This window comes from Salvelinus alpinus, chromosome 22, assembly GCF_045679555.1.
Source record: "Salvelinus alpinus chromosome 22, SLU_Salpinus.1, whole genome shotgun sequence".
NCBI classification, from domain to species: Eukaryota; Metazoa; Chordata; class Actinopteri; order Salmoniformes; family Salmonidae; genus Salvelinus; species Salvelinus alpinus.
This window is the reverse complement of record NC_092107.1, coordinates 36,922,762-36,943,900: the sequence shown is the minus strand read 5'-3', so window position 1 is coordinate 36,943,900 and position 21,139 is coordinate 36,922,762. Positions and strand designations below refer to the sequence as shown.

Here is a 21,139-nt window from a genome sequence, read left to right as displayed (position 1 = left end):
TCCATCACTGTGTTTATGAAGCCAGACTTCAGCCCCTAACCTCTCCATCACTGTGTTTATGAAGCCAGACCTCAGCCTCTAACTTCCTCTCCATCACTGTGTTTATGAAGCCAGACTTCAGCCCCTAACCTCTCCATCACTGTGTTTATGAAGCCAGACCTCAGCCCCTAACTTCCTCTCCATCACTGTGTTTATGAAGCCAGACCTCAGCCTCTAACTACCTCTCCATCACTGTGTTTATGAAGCCAGACTTCAGCCTCTAACTACCTCTCCATCACTGTGTTTATGAAGCCAGACCGCAGCCTCTAATTACCTCTCCATCACTGTGTTTATGAAGTCAGACCTCAGCCTCTAACCTGCTCTCCATCACTGTGTTTATGAAGCCAGACCTCAGCCTCTAACCTGCTCTCCATCACTGTGTTTATGAAGCCAGACCTCAGCCTCTAACCTCCTCTCCATCACTGTGTTTATGAAGCCAGACCTCAGTCCCTAACCTTCTCTCCATCACTGTGTTTATGAAGCCAGACTTCAGCCCCTAACCTCTCCATCACTGTGTTTATGAAGCCAGACCTCAGCCCCTAACTCCCTCTCCATCACTGTGTTTATGAAGCCAGACTTCAGCCCCTAACCTCTCCATCACTGTGTTTATGAAGCCAGACCTCAGCCCCTAACTTCCTCTCCATCACTGTGTTTATGAAGCCAGACCTCAGCCCCTAACCTCTCCATCACTGTGTTTATGAAGCCAGACTTCAGCCCCTAACCTCTCCATCACTGTGTTTATGAAGCCAGACTTCAGCCTCTAACCTCTTCTCCATCACTGTGTTTATGAAGCCAGACCTCAGCCCCTAAACTCCTCTCCATCACTGTGTTTATGAAGCCAGACTTCAGCCCCTAACTTCCTCTCCATCACTGTGTTTATGAAGCCAGACTTCAGCCCCTAACCTCCTCTCCATCACTGTGTTTATGAAGCCAGACCTCAGCCTCTAACCTCCTCTCCATCACTGTGTTTATGACGCCAGACCTCAGCCTCTAACCTCTTCTCCATCACTGTGTTTATGAAGCCAGACTATAGCCCCTAACCTCCTCTCCATCACTGTGTGTATGAAGCCAGACCTCAGCCTCTAACTACCTCTCCATCACTGTGTTTATGAAGCCAGACCTCAGCCTCTAACTACCTCTCCATCACTGTGTTTATGAAGCCAGACTTCAGCCCCTAACCTCCTCTCCATCACTGTGTTTATGAAGCCAGACCTCAGCCTCTAACCTCTTCTCCATCACTGTGTTTATGAAGCCAGACCTCAGCCTCTAACCTCCTCTCCATCACTGTGTTTATGAAGCCAGACCTCAGCCTCTAACCTCCTCTCCATCACTGTGTTTATGAAGCCAGACCTCAGCCTCTAACTACCTCTCCATCACTGTGTTTATGAAGCCAGACTTCAGCCTCTAACTACCTCTCCATCACTTGTTTATGAAGCCAGACCTCAGCCTCTAATTACCTCTCCATCACTGTGTTTATGAAGCCAGACCTCAGCCTCTAACCTGCTCTCCATCACTGTGTTTATGAAGCCAGACCTCAGCCTCTAACCTGCTCTCCATCACTGTGTTTATGAAGCCAGACCTCAGCCTCTAACCTCCTCTCCATCACTGTGTTTATGAAGCCAGACCTCAGTCCCTAACTACCTCTCCATCTTACTAGTTGTTGTGTTAACCAGGTGACGCTGGTTCTTTCCAGTTGCGTTAACCAGGGGACGCTGGTTCTTACCAGTTGTGTTAACCAGGTGACGCTGGTTCTTTCCAGTTGTGTTAACCAGGGGACGCTGGTTCTTTCCAGTTGCGTTAACCAGGGGACGCTGGTTCTTACCAGTTGTGTTAACCAGGGGACGCTGGTTCTTACCAGTTGTGTTAACCAGGTGACGCTGGTTCTTACCAGTTGTGTTAACCAGGCGGCGCTGGTTCTTAACAGTTGTGTTAACCAGGGGACGCTGGTTCTTACCAGATGTTGTGTTAACCAGGGGACGCTGGTTCTTACCAGTTGTGTTAACCAGGTGACGCTGGTTCTTACCAGTTGTGTTAACCAGGGGACGCTGGTTCTTACCAGTTGTGTTAACCAGGTGACGCTGGTTCTTACCAGTTGTGTTAACCAGGGGACGCTGGTTCTTACCAGTTGTGTTAACCAGGCGGCGCTGGTTCTTAACAGTTGTTGTGTTAACCATGCGCTTTCTATACAAATTTGTAACAGATCCCTGTGTTTCCCATAGCTCAGTGCTCCACTGCTGCCTTTTACAGGACAATCAGGCTGCTCTAGTACTGATATTTACAGGGCAGGGACCCTGGGCCTCCAAACACGCTGTTGGTGTGTGTGTGTGTGTGTGTGTGTGTGTGTGTGTGTGTGTGTGTGTGTGTGTGTGTGTGTGTGTTTATTGAAGACAGACATTTATGATGGGACCAGCAGTACAATTGGACTGTGTGACAGCCAGGGGACAGATCGTCAAGCCCAACCTATTTAATGCTTTATTTGATATAGAGTTAATGATGTTTGAGCTGAATTTGCAAATTGTGCTCTCTCTCCTTTCTCTCTCTCCCTCTTTCGCTCTCTCTTCCCCAGGCAACTGACACTCCAGAGGACCGTAACAACCCGGTTCTCCTCTACAACAAAATGGAGCTGGGTGTTCTCAATACTAACTTCAGCCTGGAGGTCGACACACAAGTAAGAGACTCAATGTGTTTTGTCTGCTCTGTTAAGTGTGTCTGATAAAACCCCTGCTCTCTGGTGATGATGATAAACCCCTCCTCTCAGGTGATGATGATAAACCCCTCCTCTCAGATGATGATGATAAACCCCTCCCCTCAGATGATGATAAACCCCTCCTCTCAGGTGATGATGATAAACCCCTCCTCTTAGGTGATGATGATAAACCCCTCCTCTCAGCCTCTCAGGGGTTGATGATAAACCCTTCCTCTCAGATGTATAATGAACTCGTATGAGACAGATAGCTGGTTTGAAGCTCAGAGCGCAGCAGATTTTTAATTCAAGTGACCATAGGAGGAGGCAGGTAGAAGGGTCCAGGGGCAGGCAGGTGGTCATACACGGTAAGTCCAAAAATGGCAACAGTACAGGCAGGGAATAGGCAAAAGGCATTGTGATTGAGGCAGGCAAAAACGATCATACACGGGATGCGATAAACCCCTCCTCTCAGATGATGATGAACCCCTGCTCTCAGGTGTTTGACTGGAGTTACTTCACCAGGAAGATCATGGGGACTGTCGGCATCACTGTGCCTGACACAGAGAGTGTCATCAACTACGCACCTAACTACTACAGACGACTCAACCCTATCCTAGCCAAGAACACTAAGAGGTGACAACATTGACTCAACCCTATCCTAGCCAACTACACTGACAACATTGACTCAACCCTATCCTAGCCTTGTACACTGACAACATTGACTCAACCCTATCCTAGCCTTGTACACTGACAAAATTGACTCAACCCTATCCTAGCCTTTTACACTGACAACATTGACTCAACCCTATCCTAGCCTTTTACACTGACAACATTGACTCAACCCTATCCTAGCCTTGTACACTGACAACATTGACTCAACCCTATCCTAGCCTTGTACACTGACAACATTGACTCAACCCTATCCTAGCCTTTTACACTGACAACATTGACTCAACCCTATCCTAGCCTTGTACACTGACAACATTGACTCAACCCTATCCTAGCCTTGTACACTGACAACATTGACTCAACCCTATCCTAGCCTTGTACACTGACAACATTGACTCAACCCTATCCTAGCCTTGTACACTGACAACATTGACTCAACCCTATCCTAGCCTTGTACACTGACAAAATTGACTCAACCCTATCCTAGCCTTTTACACTGACAACATTGACTCAACCCTATCCTAGCCAAGAACACTGAGGACATTGAGAAAAGCACATCGTTATAATGTGATGATAAGCGTCAGTCTTTCAAACATTCTAATGTCTAGTACATTGTAGATCAACTGTAGTTGCTGGTGTAGTGTTTCCATGTTGTTGTTTCCAGAGACCTGCAGAACTACATTGTGTGGCGTTTCGTCATGAACATGGTGGTGGGTCTGAGCAGGCAGTACAGGGACACCAGGAAAGCCTTCCGCAAGGTACAGACACGCCATCTATTCGTCCTTTTTACTCTCACCCCTCCCCCCTTTCTCTCTACTCCGTCTTCTCTTCCTACATCTCACTATCTCTCTGGTGTGTGATGTCATCGGTGTGAGCCATGCCCTGCTGCCTCCCTGCAGGCGCTGTACGGTACCACGTCGGAGGCGGCGGTGTGGCGGCAGTGTGTCATCTACGTCAACAACAATATGGACAACGCTGTCGGAAGACTGTACGTAGAGGAGGCCTTTTCTGGGGAGAGCAAAGCACTGGTGAGGTTAACAAGGGGGGTGGGGGGAGAGTGTGAGTCCGTGTATGTGTGTGTGTGTCCATAAGCCTGTTCAGATCACCCATTGGCTGACACAATAGTGTCTCATACCATTGAGTTTATGCTCACACAGATTGTGATCCAAACACATATTTTCTATGAAACGTTTAGTCAGGCCCGTGACACATACACAGCTATTTTAAGCTCATTTTAAGGTCACTCTAAAGCATTGTTTTCCTTAACTTTCTGCAAGGAGAGATGCCTATCACATTCTGTTCCAGAGGAACCTGGGCTGAGATCCACAATAGGGACATTATCACTACAAGCTGATCTGTGTGTGTGTGTGTGTGTGTGTGTGTGTGTGTGTGTGTGTGTGTGTGTGTGTGTGTGTGTGTGTGTGTGTGTGTGTGTGAGTTAGATGGAAGAGATGATCTCTGTGATACGGGAGGTATTCATCAGTAACTTAGACCACCTAAGATGGATGGATGTAGAGACCAAGAAGGCTGCTGAGGAGAAGGTGAGACTCACCTGCCATTTGATTTCTACCTGTTGACCTCAGGCTGACCTGTTTTACCTGTCTCTGTTTTACCTGTCTCTGTTTTACCTGTCTCTGTTTTACCTGTCTCTGTTTTACCTGTCTCTGTTTTACCTGTCTCTGTTTTACCTGTCTCTGTTTTACCTGTCTCTGTTTTACCTGTCTCTGTTTTACCTGTCTCTGTTTTACCTGTCTCTGTTTTACCTGTCTCTGTTTTACCTCTGTCAACTGTTACAATCACAAGCTCTATTCATACATTCTGTTTTTGTTATTCACAGTGGTGGAAAAAGTACTCAATTGTCATACTTGAGTAAAAGTGAAAGTCACCCAGTAAAGTACTACTTGATTAAAAGTAAAAGAAAAATGGTTTTAAATATACTTAAGTATCAAAAGTAAAAGTATAAACCATTTCAAATTCTTTGTACGGCACAATTTTCTTGTATTTTTTTTAAATTGACAGATAGCCAGGGACACTCCAACACACAGACATCATTTACAAATGAAGCATTTGTGTTTAGTGAGTCCGCCAGATCAAAGGCAGTAGGGATGACCAGGGATGTTCTCTTGATAAGTGTGTGAATTAGACCATTTTCTTGTCAAAATGTAACAAGTACTTTTTGGTGTCAGGGAAAATGTATGGAGTAAAAAGTACATTATTTTCTTTAGGAATGTAATGATGTAAAAGTTAAAGTTGGCAAAAATATAAATAGTAAAGTTAAGTACAGATATCCCAAAAATCTACAGATATCCCAAAAATCTACTTAAGTAGTACTTTAAAGGATTTTTACCTAACAACTTTACACCACTGGTTATTCCCCTCAAACTCTTCAAATCTGTAGGCACAAGCTATCCGCGAGCGGATTGGCTACTCCGACAACATCAAGAATGACACTTACCTGAACAACGAGTATAAAAATGTGAGTGTTTAAAGGTGAAAGAACATGATATTGCATTTCGTCAGTAGACGTGATACATTGGACACAGCGTTCAAACTATCATATCGGATATCTGTCATTGACACTGTGTGTGTGTTAGTTGAGCTACAGTGCAGAGGAGTACTTTGAGAATATCCTTCAGAACCTGGAGTACGTACAGAGGAAACGTCTGAGGAAGCTACGGGTCAAAGTTAACAAAGAAGAGTAAGATCCTGCCTTTCCGAAACCCATTGTCAGCGCTGGCTAAAATAGCAGCCACAGAACTAATATTACAGTAGTGATTAACTTCTGATTAATTATGAACTCCTCTATTCAATATTGTTGTGAAACGTCTTCGTGCCTCATCCCCAGATGGGTAACAGGAGCAGCCGTTGTCAACGCCTTCTACTCCTCAAGCAAAAACCAAATAGGTAACAGAGTCACCTCTACTGTAACCTCCAATCACCTCTACTGTCACCTCTACTGTCACCTCCAATCACCTCTACTGTCACCTCCAATCACCTCTACTGTCATCTCTACTGTCACCTCTACTGTCATCTCTACTGTCACCTCTACTGTCACCTCAAATCACCTCTACTGTCACCTCTACTGTAACCTCCAATCACCTCTACTGTCACCTCTACTGTCATCTCTACTGTCACCTCTACTGTCACCTCAAATCACCTCTACTGTAACCTCCAATCACCTCTACTGTCACCTCTACTGTCATCTCTACTGTCACCTCTACTGTCACCTCTACTGTCACCTCAAATCACCTCTACTGTCATCTCTACTGTCACCTCTACTGTCATCTCTACTGTCACCTCTACTGTCACCTCCAATCACCTCTACTGTCACCTCCAATCACCTCTACTGTCACCTCCAATAACCTCTACTGTCACCTCCAATCACCTCTACTGTCACCTCTACTGTCACCTCTACTGTCACCTCCAATCATATCTACTGTCACCTCCAATCACCTCTACTGTCACCTCTACTGTCACCTCCAATCACCTCTACTGTCACCTCCAATCACCTCTACTGAAACCTCTACTGTCATCTCCAATCACCTCTACTGTCATCTCTACTGTCACCTCCAATCTTTTCTACTGTCACCTCTACTGTCACCTCTACTGTCACCTCAAATCACCTCTACTGTCACCTCAAATCACCTCTACTGTCACATCTACTGTCATCTCCAATCACCTCTACTGTCATCTCTACTGTCACCTCCAATCTTTTCTACTGTCACCTCTACTGTCACCTCTACTGTCACCTCAAATCACCTCTACTGTCACCTCAAATCACCTCTACTGTCACATCTACTGTCAACTTCAATCATCTCTACTGCCACCTCTACTGTCACCTCAAATCACCTCTACTGTCACCTCTACTGTAACCTCCAATCACCTCTACTGTCACCTCTACTGTCATCTCTACTGTCACCTCTACTGTCACCTCAAATCACCTCTACTGTAACCTCCAATCACCTCTACTGTCACCTCTACTGTCATCTCTACTGTCACCTCTACTGTCACCTCTACTGTCACCTCAAATCACCTCTACTGTCATCTCTACTGTCACCTCTACTGTCATCTCTACTGTCACCTCTACTGTCACCTCCAATCACCTCTACTGTCACCTCCAATCACCTCTACTGTCACCTCTACTGTCCTCTCTTCTGTCACCTCCAATCATCTCTACTGTCACCTCCAATCATCTCTACTGTCACCTCCAATCATATCTACTGTCACCTCCAATCACCTCTACTGTCACCTCTACTGTCACCTCCAATCACCTCTACTGTCACCTCCAATCACCTCTACTGAAACCTCTACTGTCATCTCCAATCACCTCTACTGTCATCTCTACTGTCACCTCCAATCTTTTCTACTGTCACCTCTACTGTCACCTCTACTGTCACCTCAAATCACCTCTACTGTCACCTCAAATCACCTCTACTGTCACATCTACTGTCATCTCCAATCACCTCTACTGTCATCTCTACTGTCACCTCCAATCTTTTCTACTGTCACCTCTACTGTCACCTCAAATCACCTCTACTGTCACCTCAAATCACCTCTACTGTCACATCTACTGTCAACTTCAATCATCTCTACTGCCACCTCTACTGTCACCTCAAATCACCTCTACTGTCACATCTACTGTCTTCTCCCATCACCTCTACTGTCTTCTCTACTGTCTTCTCCCATCACCTCTACTGTCTTCTCTACTGTCTTCTCCCATCACCTATACTGTCTTCTCCCATCACCTCTACTGTCATCTCTACTGTCTTCTCCCATCACCTATACTGTCATCTCTACTGTCACCTCTACTGTCACCTCTACTGTCACCTCTACTGTCTTCTCCCATCATCTCTACTGTCACCTCTACTGTCTTCTCCCATCACCTATACTGTCTTCTCTACTGTCTTCTCCCATCACCTATAATGTCACCTCTACTGTCTTCTCCCATCACCTCTACTGTCTTCTCCCATCACCTATACTGTCTTCTCTACTGTCTTCTCCCATCACCTATAATGTCACCTCTACTGTCTTCTCCCATCACCTCTACTGTCTTCTCCCATCACCTATACTGTCATCTCTACTGTCACCTCCAATCACCTCTACTGTCACCTCTACTGTCATCTCCATCACCTCTACTGTCAACTCCCATCACCTCTACTGTCTTCTCCCATCACCTCTACTGTCACCTCTACTGTCTTCTCCCATCACCTATACTGTCATCTCTACTGTCACCCCTACTGTCACCTCTACTGTCACCTCCAATCACCTCCATTCACCTCTACTGTCACCTCCAATCACCTCTACTGTCATCTCTACTGTCTTCTCCCATCATCTCTACTGCCACCTCTACTGTCTTCTCCCATCATCTCTACTGTCTTCTCCCATCACCTATACTGTCATCTCTACTGTCTTCTCCCATCAACTCTACTGTCTTATCCCATCACCTTTACTGTCATCTCTACTGTCACCTCCCATCACCTCTACTGTCACCTCTACTGTCACCTCCAATCATCTCTACTGTATTCTCCCATCACCTCCACTGTCACCTATACTGTCTTCTCCCATCACCTCTACTGTCTTCTCCCATCATCTCTACTGTTACCTCTACTGTCTTCTCCCATCACCTCTACTGTCTTCTCCCATCAACTCTACTTTCTTCTCCCATCACCTCTACTGTCATCTCCACTGTCTTCTCCCATCACCTCCACTGTCACCTATACTGTCTTCTCCCATCACCTCTACTGTCTTCTCCCATCAACTCTACTTTCTTCTCCCATCACCTCTACTGTCACCTCTACTATCTTCTCCCATCAACTCTACTTTCTTCTCCCATCATCTCTACTGTCACCTCTACTGTCTTCTCCCATCAACTCTACTGTCTTCTCCCATCATCTCTACTGTTACCTCTACTGTCTTCTCCCATCAACTCTACTTTCTTCTCCCATCATCTCTACTGTCACCTATACTGTCTTCTCCCATCACCTCTACTGTCTTCTCCCATCAACTCTACTTTCTTCTCCCATCATCTCTACTGTCACCTATACTGTCTTCTCCCATCAACTCTACTTTCTTCTCCCATCATCTCTACTGTCACCTATACTGTCTTCTCCCATCATCTCTACTGTTACCTCTACTGTCTTCTCCCATCACCTCTACTGTCTTCTCCCATCACTCTGAAGGTGAAAGATGTGAGATCCTTTCTATCTCCCTCCTCCTCCTCCTTTCCTCAGTGTTCCCAGCTGGCATCCTACAGCCTCCGTTCTTCGGTAAGGGCCAGACCAAGTCTCTGAACTTTGGCGGTATCGGCATGGTGATCGGACATGAGATCACACACGGGTTCGATGACAACGGTAAGACACTCAGCACATGGAATTAGCTTCATTAGAATGGACAGTCAAATTCAAAGTGTTGTTTCATGACATGTGGACTAGCTGGTCAGCTGTCCTAAACAGAGTTTGTTTGTCTGGTTGCCAGGTCGTAACTATGATAAAGATGGTGACCTGAAGGATTGGTGGACGCCAAGCTCCACCCAGAACTTTGTGAATCTGTCCAAGTGCATGGTGGACCAGTATGGAAGCTTCTCCTGGGACCTGGCCAACGGACTGAATGTATGTTTTACTCTCTCCTCCCCTCGCCTCTCCTCTCCTCCCCTCTCCTCTCCTCCCCTCGCCTCTCCTCCCCTCGCCTCTCCTCCCCTCGCCTCTCCCCCCTCGCCTCTCTTCCCCTCTCCTCCCCTCGCCTCTCCTCCCCTCGCCTCTCCCCCCCTCGCCTCTCTTCCCCTCTCCTCCCCTCGCCTCTCTTACCCCTCGCCTCTCCTCCCCCTCGCCTCGCCTCCCCTCTCCTCTCCTCGCCACTCCTCCCCTCGCCTCTCCTCCCCTCGCCTCTCCCCCCCTCGCCTCCCCTCTCCTCGCCTCTCCTCCCCTCGCCTCTCCTCCCCTCGCCTCTCCCCCCCTCGCCTCTCCTCTCCTCCCCTCTCCTCCCCTTTCCTCCCCTCGCCTCTCTTACCCCTCGCCTCTCCTCCCCTCTCCTCTCCTCCCCTCGCCTCTCCTCCCCACGCCTCTCCTCCCCTTTCCTCTCCTCTCCTCCCCTCGCCTCTCCTCCCCTCGCCTCTCCTCCCCTCTCCTCTCCTCCCCTCGCCTCTCCTCCCCTCGCCTCTCCTCTCCTCCCCTCGCCTCTCTCCCCCTCGCATCTCTTCCCCTCTCCTCCCCTCTCCTCTCCTCTCCTCCCCTCGACTCTCCTCGCCTTCCCTCCCCTCTCCTCCCCTCGCCTCTCTTCCCCTCTCCTCCCCTCTCCTCTCCTCCCCTCGCCTCTCCTCCCCTCGCCTCTCTTCCCCTCTCCTCCCCTCGCCCCCCCCCCCCCTCGCCTCCCTCCCCTCGCCTCTCTTCCCCTCTCCTCCCCTCTCCTCCCTTCCCCTCTCCTCCCCTCCCCTCTCCTCCCCTCTCCTCCCCTCCCCTCCCCTCCCCTCTCCTCTCCTCCCCTCCCCTCTCCTCCCCTCGCCTCCCCTCGACTCTCCTCCTCTCGCCTCTCCTCCCCTCGCCTCGCCTCCCCTCGACTCTCCTCCCCTCGACTCTCCTCCCCTCGCCTCTCCTCCCCTCGCCTCTCCTCCCCTCCCCTCGCCTCTCCTCTCCTCTCCTCCCCTCCCCTCCCCTCGCCTCTCCTCGCCTCTCCTCCCCTCTCCTCCCCTCGACTCTCCTCTCCTCCCCTCGCCTCTCCTCGCCTCGCCTCTCCTCTCCTCCCCTCCCCTCGCCTCCCCTCGCCTCTCCTCCCCTCTCCTCCCCTCGCCTCTCCTCTCCTCCCCTCGCCTCTCCTCCCCTTGCCTCTCCTCTCCTCCCCTCTCCTCCCCTCGCCTCTCCTCCCCTCCCCTCTCCTCTCCTCCCCTCGCCTCGCCTCCCCTCGCCTCGCCTCTCCTCGCCTCCCCTCCCCTCGCCTCCCCTCGCCTCTCCTCCCCTCTCCTCCCCTCCCCTCTCCTCCCCTCCCCTCCCCTCTCCTCTCCTCCCCTCGCCTCCCCTCGCCTCCCCTCGCCTCTCCTCGCCTCTCCTCCCCTCTCCTCCCCTCTCCTCCCCTCGCCTCTCCTCCCCTCCCCTCCCCTCGCCTCGCCTCCCCTCGCCTCTCCTCTCCTCCCCTCGCCTCTCCTCTCCTCCCCTCGACTCTCCTCCCCTCGCCTCTCCTCCCCTCCCCTCGCCTCGCCTCCCCTCGCCTCTCCTCTCCTCTCCTCTCCTCTCCTCTCCTCCCCTCCCCTCGCCTCTCCTCCCCTCGCCTCCCCTCGCCTCTCCTCTCCCTTTTTCTTATTTTAATCTGTTTTCTCTCCTTTCTTTTCCAGCAAATGAGTGCTGGGTTCACATTTATACCCCTCTGTCTCGTCACGTCTGCTCATCTCCTGTCCTCCCTTGACTCGTTGCCGTGAACAATAGCATTTGTTCTATGCTCTGAAGAAAAAAACGCCTTTTTACCCGCAGCGTGGAAAATGGTTTCCCTGGAATGGGATGTAGAACTGCTGAAATACAGCTCTAAATTACAGGCCGTATTCATCTGTCTTTTTTGTTTTGTGTAAGCAGCTCAATGGGAATAACACTCTGGGAGAGAACATCGCAGACAATGGAGGCATCCGCCAGTCATACCAGGTAGGAATGCACACTGTAGAAAGACACATCTTACAGCTTTAAAAGATATGCACACACATTATGGAGACAGAGTCCTTTAACCCGCAGGCAAGAAATGGATTCCAGTAAATTGTTACACCATTTTCTCTATTTCTCCCTCGTATCTACATTGTTTTAACATTTGATGATTAGCTATACGTCTGAGTGACATGTTGTGAGATGGAATGAGATCGGATGGACTTGTGGGGTAAATGGCATCTGCCAGTAACATGACTAATTACCATGTCCTCGTGCCAGCTCTCTGATTGAACCATTAGACATGCTCCCGGAGCATGGTGTGAGTAATGAGCAATGTGATTGGCCGACCAGGCGTCTCGGGTTAGTGTCCAGAGGGAAGACAAAGTGATGACAGAGGGATGCAGAACACTTCTTATGCTTTACTTTACACGTTTTATTAGAAGGTAGGAGAGTCTGAGATCATCTGATGTGATTGGTGTTAAATAAAGTACCTATCTATCTATTGTCAAGTATTAAAGACTGGTGTTGTAATGATTTCAGGCCAGAGAGGGTTAAAGTGGTGTTGTAATGATTTCAGGCCAGAGAGGGTTAAAGTGGTGTTGTAATGATTTCAGGCCAGAGAGGGTTAAAGTGGTGTTGTAATGATTTCAGGCCAGAGAGGATTAATGTGGTGTTGTAATGATTTCAGGCCAGAGAGGGTTAAAGTGGTGTTGTAATGATTTCAGGCCAGAGAGGATTAAAGTGGTGTTGTAATGATTTCAGGCCAGAGAGGATTAAAGTGGTGTTGTAATGATTTATGCCAGAGAGGATTGAAGTGGTGTTGTAATGATTTCAGGCCAGAGAGGGTTAAAGTGGTGTTGTAATGATTTAGGCCAGAGAGGTTTGAAGTGGTGTTGTAATGATTTCAGGCCAGAGAGGCTTGAAGTGGTGTTGTAATGATTTCAGGCCAGAGAGGGTTAAAGTGGTGTTATAATGATTTCAGGCATACCTGAACTATGTGGAGAAGAATGGGAATGAGCCTCTCCTTCCTGGAATAAACCTCAACCATCAACAACTCTTCTTTGTCAACTTCGCCCAGGTCAGACTGGATGAATGGATGGGTGAATGGGTGGATGGATGATGGGTGGATGGATAGATGGGTGAATGGGTGGATGGATGGGTGGATGAATGGATGGATGGATGGATGGATGGGTGGATGGATGGGTGGATGTATGGATGGATGGATGGATGGATGAATGATGGGTGGATGGGTGAATAGATGGATGAACGGATGGATGGATGGATGGGTGACTGGATTGATGGATGAATGGATGGATGGGTGGGTGACTAGATGGATGAATGGATGAATGGATGGATGGGTGAATGGATTGATGGATGAATGGGTGGATGGATGAATGGGCGGATGGATGGGTGGATGAATGAATGGATGGGTAGGCGGGTGGGTGGATGGGTGGATGTCACAGCCTATCTCACTCCCATCTCTTCCTCCTCCAGGTGTGGTGTGGAACACATCGACCAGAACAAGCTGTCAACTCCATCAAAGTAGATGTACACAGTCCAGGGAAGTTCAGGTACGATCTCTCACTCCTCATTCCATTCCTCTCCTGTATCAATAAATACCACTTCCTCTTCCTCTCACACCATCTCTGTCCATATTAACTCAATGCCACTTCCTCTTCCCCTCACTCCATCTCTGTCCATATTAACTCAATGCCACTTCCTCTTCCTCTCACACCATCTCTGTCCATATTAACTCAATGCCACTTCCTCTTCCCCTCACTCCATCTCTGTCCATATTAACACAATGCCACTTCCTCTTCCCCTCACTCCATCTCTGTCCATATTAACACAATGCCACTTCCTCTTCCTCTCACTCCATCTCTGTCCATATTAACTCAATGCCACTTCCTCTTCCTCTCACTCCATCTCTGTCCATATTAACTCAATGCCACTTCCTCTTCCCCTCACTCCATCTCTGTCCATATTAACACAATGCCACTTCCTCTTCCCCTCACTCCATCTCTGTCCATATTAACTCAATACCACTTCCTCTTCCCCTCACTCCATCTCTGTCCATATTAACTCAATGCCACTTCCTCTTCCCCTCACTCCGCCTCTGTCCATATTAACTCAATGCCACTTCCTCTTCCCCTTACTCCATCTCTGTCCATATTAACTCAATGCCACTTCCTCTTCCCCTCACTCCATCTCTGTCCATATTAACTCAATACCACTTCCTCTTCCTCTCACTCCGTCTCTGTCCATATTAACTCAATGCCACTTCCTCTTCCCCTCACTACATCTCTGTCCATATTAACTCAATGCCACTTCCTCTTCCCCTCACTCCATCTCTGTCCATATTAACTCAATGCCACTTCCTCTTCCCCTCACTCCATCTCTGTCCATATTAACTCAATACCACTTCCTCTTCCTCTCACTCCGTCTCTGTCCATATTAACTCAATGCCACTTCCTCTTCCCCTCACTACATCTCTGTCCATATTAACTCAATGCCACTTCCTCTTCCCCTCACTCCATCCCTGTCCATATTAACTCAATGCCACTTCCTCTTCCCCTCACTACATCTCTGTCCATATTAACTCAATGCCACTTCCTCTTCCCCTCACTCCATCTCTGTCCATATTAACTCAATGCCACTTCCTCTTCCCCTCACTCCATCTCTGTCCATATTAACTCAATACCACTTCCTATTCCTCTCACTCCATCTCTGTCCATATTAACTCAATACCACTTCCTCTTCCTCTCACTCCGTCTCTGTCCATATTAACTCAATGCCACTTCCTCTTCCTCTCACTCCATCTCTGTCCATATTAACTCAATGCCACTTCCTCTTCCCCTCACTCCATCTCTGTCCATATTAACTCAATGCCACTTCCTCTTCCCCTCACTCCATCTCTGTCCATATTAACTCAATGCCACTTCCTCTTCCTCTCACTCCATGTCTGTCCATATTAACTCAATACCACTTCCTCTTCCTCTCACTCCGTCTCTGTCCATATTAACTCAATGCCACTTCCTCTTCCCCTCACTACATCTCTGTCCATATTAACTCAATGCCACTTCCTCTTCCCCTCACTCCATCCCTGTCCATATTAACTCAATGCCACTTCCTCTTCCCCTCACTACATCTCTGTCCATATTAACTCAATGCCACTTCCTCTTCCCCTCACTCCATCTCTGTCCATATTAACTCAATGCCACTTCCTCTTCCCCTCACTCCATCTCTGTCCATATTAACTCAATACCACTTCCTATTCCCCTCACTCCATCTCTGTCCATATTAACTCAATACCACTTCCTCTTCCTCTCACTCCGTCTCTGTCCATATTAACTCAATGCCACTTCCTCTTCCTCTCACTCCATCTCTGTCCATATTAACACAATGCCACTTCCTCTTCCCCTCACTCCATCTCTGTCCATATTAACACAATGCACTTCCTCTTCCTCTCACACCATCTCTGTCCATATTAACTCAATGCCACTTCCTCTTCCCCTCACTCCATCTCTGTCCATATTAACTCAATGCCACTTCCTCTTCCCCTCACTCCATCTCTGTCCATATTAACTCAATACCACTTCCTATTCCTCTCACTCCATCTCTGTCCATATTAACTCAATACCACTTCCTCTTCCTCTCACTCCGTCTCTGTCCATATTAACTCAATGCCACTTCCTCTTCCTCTCACTCCATCTCTGTCCATATTAACTCAATGCCACTTCCTCTTCCCCTCACTCCATCTCTGTCCATATTAACTCAATGCCACTTCCTCTTCCCCTCACTCCATCTCTGTCCATATTAACTCAATGCCACTTCCTCTTCCTCTCACTCCATGTCTGTCCATATTAACTCAATACCACTTCCTCTTCCTCTCACTCCGTCTCTGTCCATATTAACTCAATGCCACTTCCTCTTCCCCTCACTCCATCTCTGTCCATATTAACACAATGCCACTTCCTCTTCCCCTCACTCCATCTCTGTCCATATTAACTCAATGCCACTTCCTCTTCCCCTCACTCCATCTCTGTCCATATTAACTCAATGCCACTTCCTCTTCCCCTCACTCCATCTCTGTCCATATTAACACAATGCACTTCCTCTTCCCCTCACTCCATCTCTGTCCATATTAATGGTTTGTGTTCCTCAGTGTCTCTGGTTTTCCTTATTTCATTTTAATTAGTGTCGGATTTAGACCTGGGACACCAGTTGTGGTGATTGCCTAGTCATTCTGGCCAATAATGACCATTTCCTGTTCAGGGTTCTGGGGTCCCTCCAGAACTTCCCAGAGTTTGCCAAGGCCTTCAACTGTCCCAAGAACAGCTACATGGTGCCTGACAAGACTTGCCAAGTCTGGTGATACTGTAGTCCTGACACTAGCCTTGCCCTGAGGCTGGTAGAGGGTGGGCTTGTGTCCTCTTCCCCCTCATCACCTCATTTTCCCGCCTGACTGTTAGAGCACTAGTCTGGGACAGGGATATGGTCGATGTTCCCCAGTTCACTGCAGGCTGGGACCAGGACTGCTACACTGATCGTACAGAACAACCAGCTTCAAGGGACTACAGAGGGCTGTTCATATCAAGATCCCAGGCTCTTCACCCGATCACCCAGGTCACCGCTTTCCACTGAATACAGTCACGCCAAATCACAATATTTTTTTGGGGGGAGGGGGGGGGGGGGGTTTGAAAATGTCCTTCAATTAAATGTTTTTCTTTGCATTTCAATCAGGATTCTTCTTTTTTGACAGACAGACAGACAGACAGACAGACAGACAGACAGACAGACAGACAGACAGACAGACAGACAGACAGACAGACAGACAGACAGACAGTAGGTAATTTGAGAATTTTTAACCACGTCCATTATTCTAAACTGTCACTTTGTTTGTCCAAAATGTTATTTGTTTTACACGATATATAAACCAAAATGTATACTGTATATCAATACGTTTTAGATGAGTATACATTAACAGTGATCGATACAGTCACACTAGGGGAGATTCTATTTTATTGTATATTTAAGAAAATAACATTTTATTTGACTGAATATACACCAATGAGTATAATTAGAATAGCATAAATGTTCTGTATATAAGGTGGAAATAGCTTCAAAATGGGTGCCAACTGTTTATGTCTACAAGCATTGAACCAAAATGAAGTTGTTGCCTTGGAATCAGTTGGGTTTCCTATCTGGTCAGGAATTGACATATACCAAACATATTCATATTTTTATTTTACATGAAGAATGTGACCTCAATTTAAACTTCACCGTGTGTTCAGCAGAAGAGGCTGGTGAGGGGGAATATAGGAGGACGGGCTCATTGTAATGGCTGGAATGGAATCAATGGTTTGGTATCAAACACATGGAGACAAAGCGTTTGACTCCCTTCCATTGATTCCGTTCCAGCCTTTAGAATGAGCCTGTCCTCTGATAGATCCAACCTCTTCTAGTGTTCTCTGTATGCGTGGGTGTGTGTTCTCTGTGTGTGTGTGTTCTCTGTATGCGTGTGTGTGTGTGTGTGTGTTCTCTGTATGTGTGTGTGTGTGTTCTCTGTATGCGTGGGTGTGTGTGTGTTCTCTGTGTGTGTGTGTGTGTGTGTTCTCTGTATGCGTGTGTGTGTGTTCTCTGTGTGTGTGTGTGTTCTCTGTATGCGTGTGTGTGTGTGTGTGTGTTCTCTGTATGTGTGTGTGTGTGTTCTCTGTATGCGTGTGTGTGTGTGTGTTCTCTGTGCGTGTGGGTGTTTGTATTTGTCTATGTGTGTGTTGATGTGTGTTTTTTGTCTGGGTGTGACCGCTACATTTTTCAACAAGCTTAGGAAGCCTTACATAACCCATAGAGCTACTGCTGTTTTGTGTGTGGGGGGCAGAGGAAGTCTGGTTCGTAGTGAAACCCCACACACCCACCCACCCACCAGTGGAGGCTGCTGAGGGGAGGACGGCTCATAGTAACGGCTGGGATGGAGTCAATGGAATGGTATCAACCACATGGAACCATATATTTGATTCCCTTCCACTGACTCCATTCCAGCCGTTACTATGAGCCGTCCTCCCCTCAGCAGTCTCCACACACACACTGTTAACGCCAAAGATTTCAAATCCCTATATGAGCCTCTCTGGTTTCCAGCAATCTCAAATAATATTTTCCTGATTTAAAAACGTGCCACGAATAACCTCTCTCTCTTCTCCCTCTCTCTCTCTCTCTCCTCTCTCTCACTCTCTCCTCTCATCTCTCTTCTCTTCTCTCTTCTCTCTCTCTCTTCTCTCTCTACTTCCTCTCTTCTATCTCTCTAATCTCTCTCTTCCCTCTCTCTCCTCTCTCTCTCTTCTCTCTCTACTCCTTATTTTCTATCTCTCTACTCTCTCTCCTCCCTCTCTCTCTCTCTCTCCTCTCTCTCTCTCTTCTCTCTCTACTCCTTCTCTTCTATCTCTCTAATCTCTCTCCTCTTTCTCTGTCTTCTCCCTCTTCTGATTCTCTCCATTTCTGTTTCTCTATCACTCTCTTTTTTCTCTCTCATTCACTTTCTCACACACACACACACACACACACACACACACACACACACACACACACACACACACACACACACACACACACACACACACACACACACACACACACACACACACACACACACACACACACACACTGTTAACGCTAAAGATTTCCAATTTCAAATCCCTATATGAGCCTCTCTGGTTTCCAGCAATCTCAAATAATATTTTCCTGATTTAAAAACGTGCCACGAATAACCTCTCTCTCTTCTCCCTCTCTCTCTCCTCTCACTCTCTCTTCTCCCTCTCTCTCTCTCTCCTCTCTCTTTCACTCTCTCCTCATCTCTCTCTCTCTCTCCTCTCTCGCTCTCTCTCTCTCTCTCTCTTATCTCTCTTTCTTCTCTGTCTCTCCCTCTTCTTTTCTCTCTCTCTCTCCCACATCTCTCTCCCTCTTCTGTTCTCTCTTCTCTCTCTTCTGATTCTCTCCATTTCTGTTTCTCTATCGCTCTCTTTTTTTCTCTTTCATTCACATTCACTCTTTCACACACACAGACACGGCAAACCAATGAAACGTGTTTTCGCTGTTGATTACATCATTAGTATGGTCTCTTGTAAATACAGATTTACTAAGTGTTTAGTTTTTGTCTTTTATTCCTTTGTAAAAGAAAGCAGATAGAATCTTTGCACCTGTAAATCTGGTTGGTGTCACTGTATCCGTTGTGATTTTCTTTGTGTGGGAAAATTAGGTTCAGTCCACAATGTGTCATGGGACTCAAAACATTACTGTTTCTCAAAATGTCCCCTGTAAGTGTTGCCATGTCCACTCACACTGCTTTCTCTGTATATGGTACCCCCCCCCCCCCCCCACAACACACACACACACAACCATCCCACCTGTAGGACAGACAGATACACCTCAGTTGCCTGTTTTTAGATACTTTGTAATCAAAAAAAAATAATCATGATGACAATAATGATGAGCATCTTGACATTTTTTGCTTTAATAATAAATCCTTCAGGAGCAGGTGGTGTGTTTCACTTATTGTGTGTGTGTGTGGTATATGCTGCTTTGCTTTATCTTGGCCAGGTCACAGTTGTAAATGAGAACTTGTTCTCAACTGGCTTACCTGGTTAAATAAAGGTAAAAGTATGCGAGAGGGAGAGAGAGAGGGCGAGAGAGAGAGAGAAAGGGCGAGAGAGGGTGAGATAGAGAGAGACAAAGGGAGGGAGAGGGAGACAGAGGGCGAGAGAGAGGGAGACAGAGAGAGAAAAAGGGAGAGAGAGGGAGACAGAGGGTGAGATAGAGAGAGGGCGGGAGAGAAAGAGACAGGGAGAGGGTGACAGAGAGACAAAGTGAGAGAGAGGGCGAGGGAGGGAGAGAAAGAGACAGGGAGAGGGTGACAGAGAGACAAAGTGAGAGAGAGGGTGGGAGAGGAAGAGAGACAGGGAGAGAAAGAGACAGGGACAGAGTGATACTGTACCATCAGGGTCTATCTGAGATGAAAACAACGTGATGGACATCCTGTACAGGAGGGGGGGGGGGGGCTGCACTGGATGCTGGGTCTCATCCACCTCTTCTGATTGGTTTAGACCTGGCCAACCAGGTGTGTGTACAGATCCCTTGGTAAATTGATGACATTAGTTCAGAAAGTGTCACGAAGGGAAACCAAAAACCAGCAGGACTGTGATTGTCATAAGTCTGGGGTACGCCAAATAAAAATGTGATTCACTTTTTTTATTTTTTATAATATATATTTTTTTTTCTTCACATTTTCAAACAGTCCATTTAGACTTTCCAATTGGGCTATACATTTGGGTGTTTATTTTCTTGCCTGAGTAGCCTCGTTTCACTGCCAAAAATGTAATTAAACCATCTAGTGTTCAGCGAAATAACAACACAATGTCAGATACAGGTACCATCGTCAAATAATTAATATCCAACCACATTAACCAACCACTCTCTCGCGGGAGTTCCACTAATGGTCCGTATGTAGCCAAACTGCTGCTCATTCCGTTTGCTCGAAAATTGATTCATGATTAAAAAAAGTAATGCCCGCATCCATAGAGACACAAACCATCTCTACTGGTGGTACTGCTACTACCAGCAGCCGGATAGCTACTGCCCCCTTACCAGGGGAAAGCACCGAACAACAGACAGGGACGTTGGACCATCGAAGAGGCGCAAATATGATGAGAACTACATTGATTTGGGGTTCCTTTATATTGGGAGTCTATTGCCTTTCCTCAGACACAGTGTGTTATATGTGCCAAAGTACTATCTCACAACTCGATGAAACCTTCACTCTTGTGCAGACATTTAGAAACAAAACACGCCAATTTGAAAAATAAGCCACAGGAGTTTTTTGAGCGAGAATTAAGACGACTTTCGTGTAGTAAGACAAGTATAAAAGCAACAGATACCATTAATAAGAAGGGGCTAGAAGCGTCTTATATGGTGAGCTACCGACTGGCTAGGACAGGCAAGCCCCATGCTATTGTGGAGGACTTCATTCTTCTTGCTGCCGTGGATATGGCAGGACAATGCTGAGGGGAAAAGGCCCAAGACCGTTTCACGATGCATCACTGACCTGGCAGGAGATGTTTTGAAACAGTTACTGCTT

The 21,139-nt window shown here is 47.4% G+C and overlaps 1 protein-coding gene across 1 annotated transcript in view; it reads left to right on the top strand.

The window, feature by feature from the left end:
- LOC139549488 (neprilysin-like) overlaps positions 1 to 19,556 on the top strand; it is a 124,282-nt gene extending 104,726 nt beyond the window's left edge. Inside the window, exons 9-22 of the mRNA XM_071360043.1 lie at positions 2,606 to 2,707; positions 3,222 to 3,358; positions 4,059 to 4,152; positions 4,294 to 4,422; positions 4,837 to 4,935; positions 5,793 to 5,870; positions 5,989 to 6,092; positions 6,240 to 6,298; positions 9,625 to 9,744; positions 9,869 to 10,002; positions 11,950 to 12,015; positions 12,995 to 13,090; positions 13,507 to 13,583; positions 16,288 to 19,556. Coding sequence (XP_071216144.1) covers positions 2,606 to 2,707; positions 3,222 to 3,358; positions 4,059 to 4,152; positions 4,294 to 4,422; positions 4,837 to 4,935; positions 5,793 to 5,870; positions 5,989 to 6,092; positions 6,240 to 6,298; positions 9,625 to 9,744; positions 9,869 to 10,002; positions 11,950 to 12,015; positions 12,995 to 13,090; positions 13,507 to 13,583; positions 16,288 to 16,387 — 1,395 coding nt within the window. The 3' untranslated portion in view covers positions 16,388 to 19,556. The remainder of the gene's footprint in view (positions 1 to 2,605; positions 2,708 to 3,221; positions 3,359 to 4,058; positions 4,153 to 4,293; positions 4,423 to 4,836; positions 4,936 to 5,792; positions 5,871 to 5,988; positions 6,093 to 6,239; positions 6,299 to 9,624; positions 9,745 to 9,868; positions 10,003 to 11,949; positions 12,016 to 12,994; positions 13,091 to 13,506; positions 13,584 to 16,287) is intronic.
- Positions 19,557 to 21,139: the final 1,583 nt, after the last annotated feature.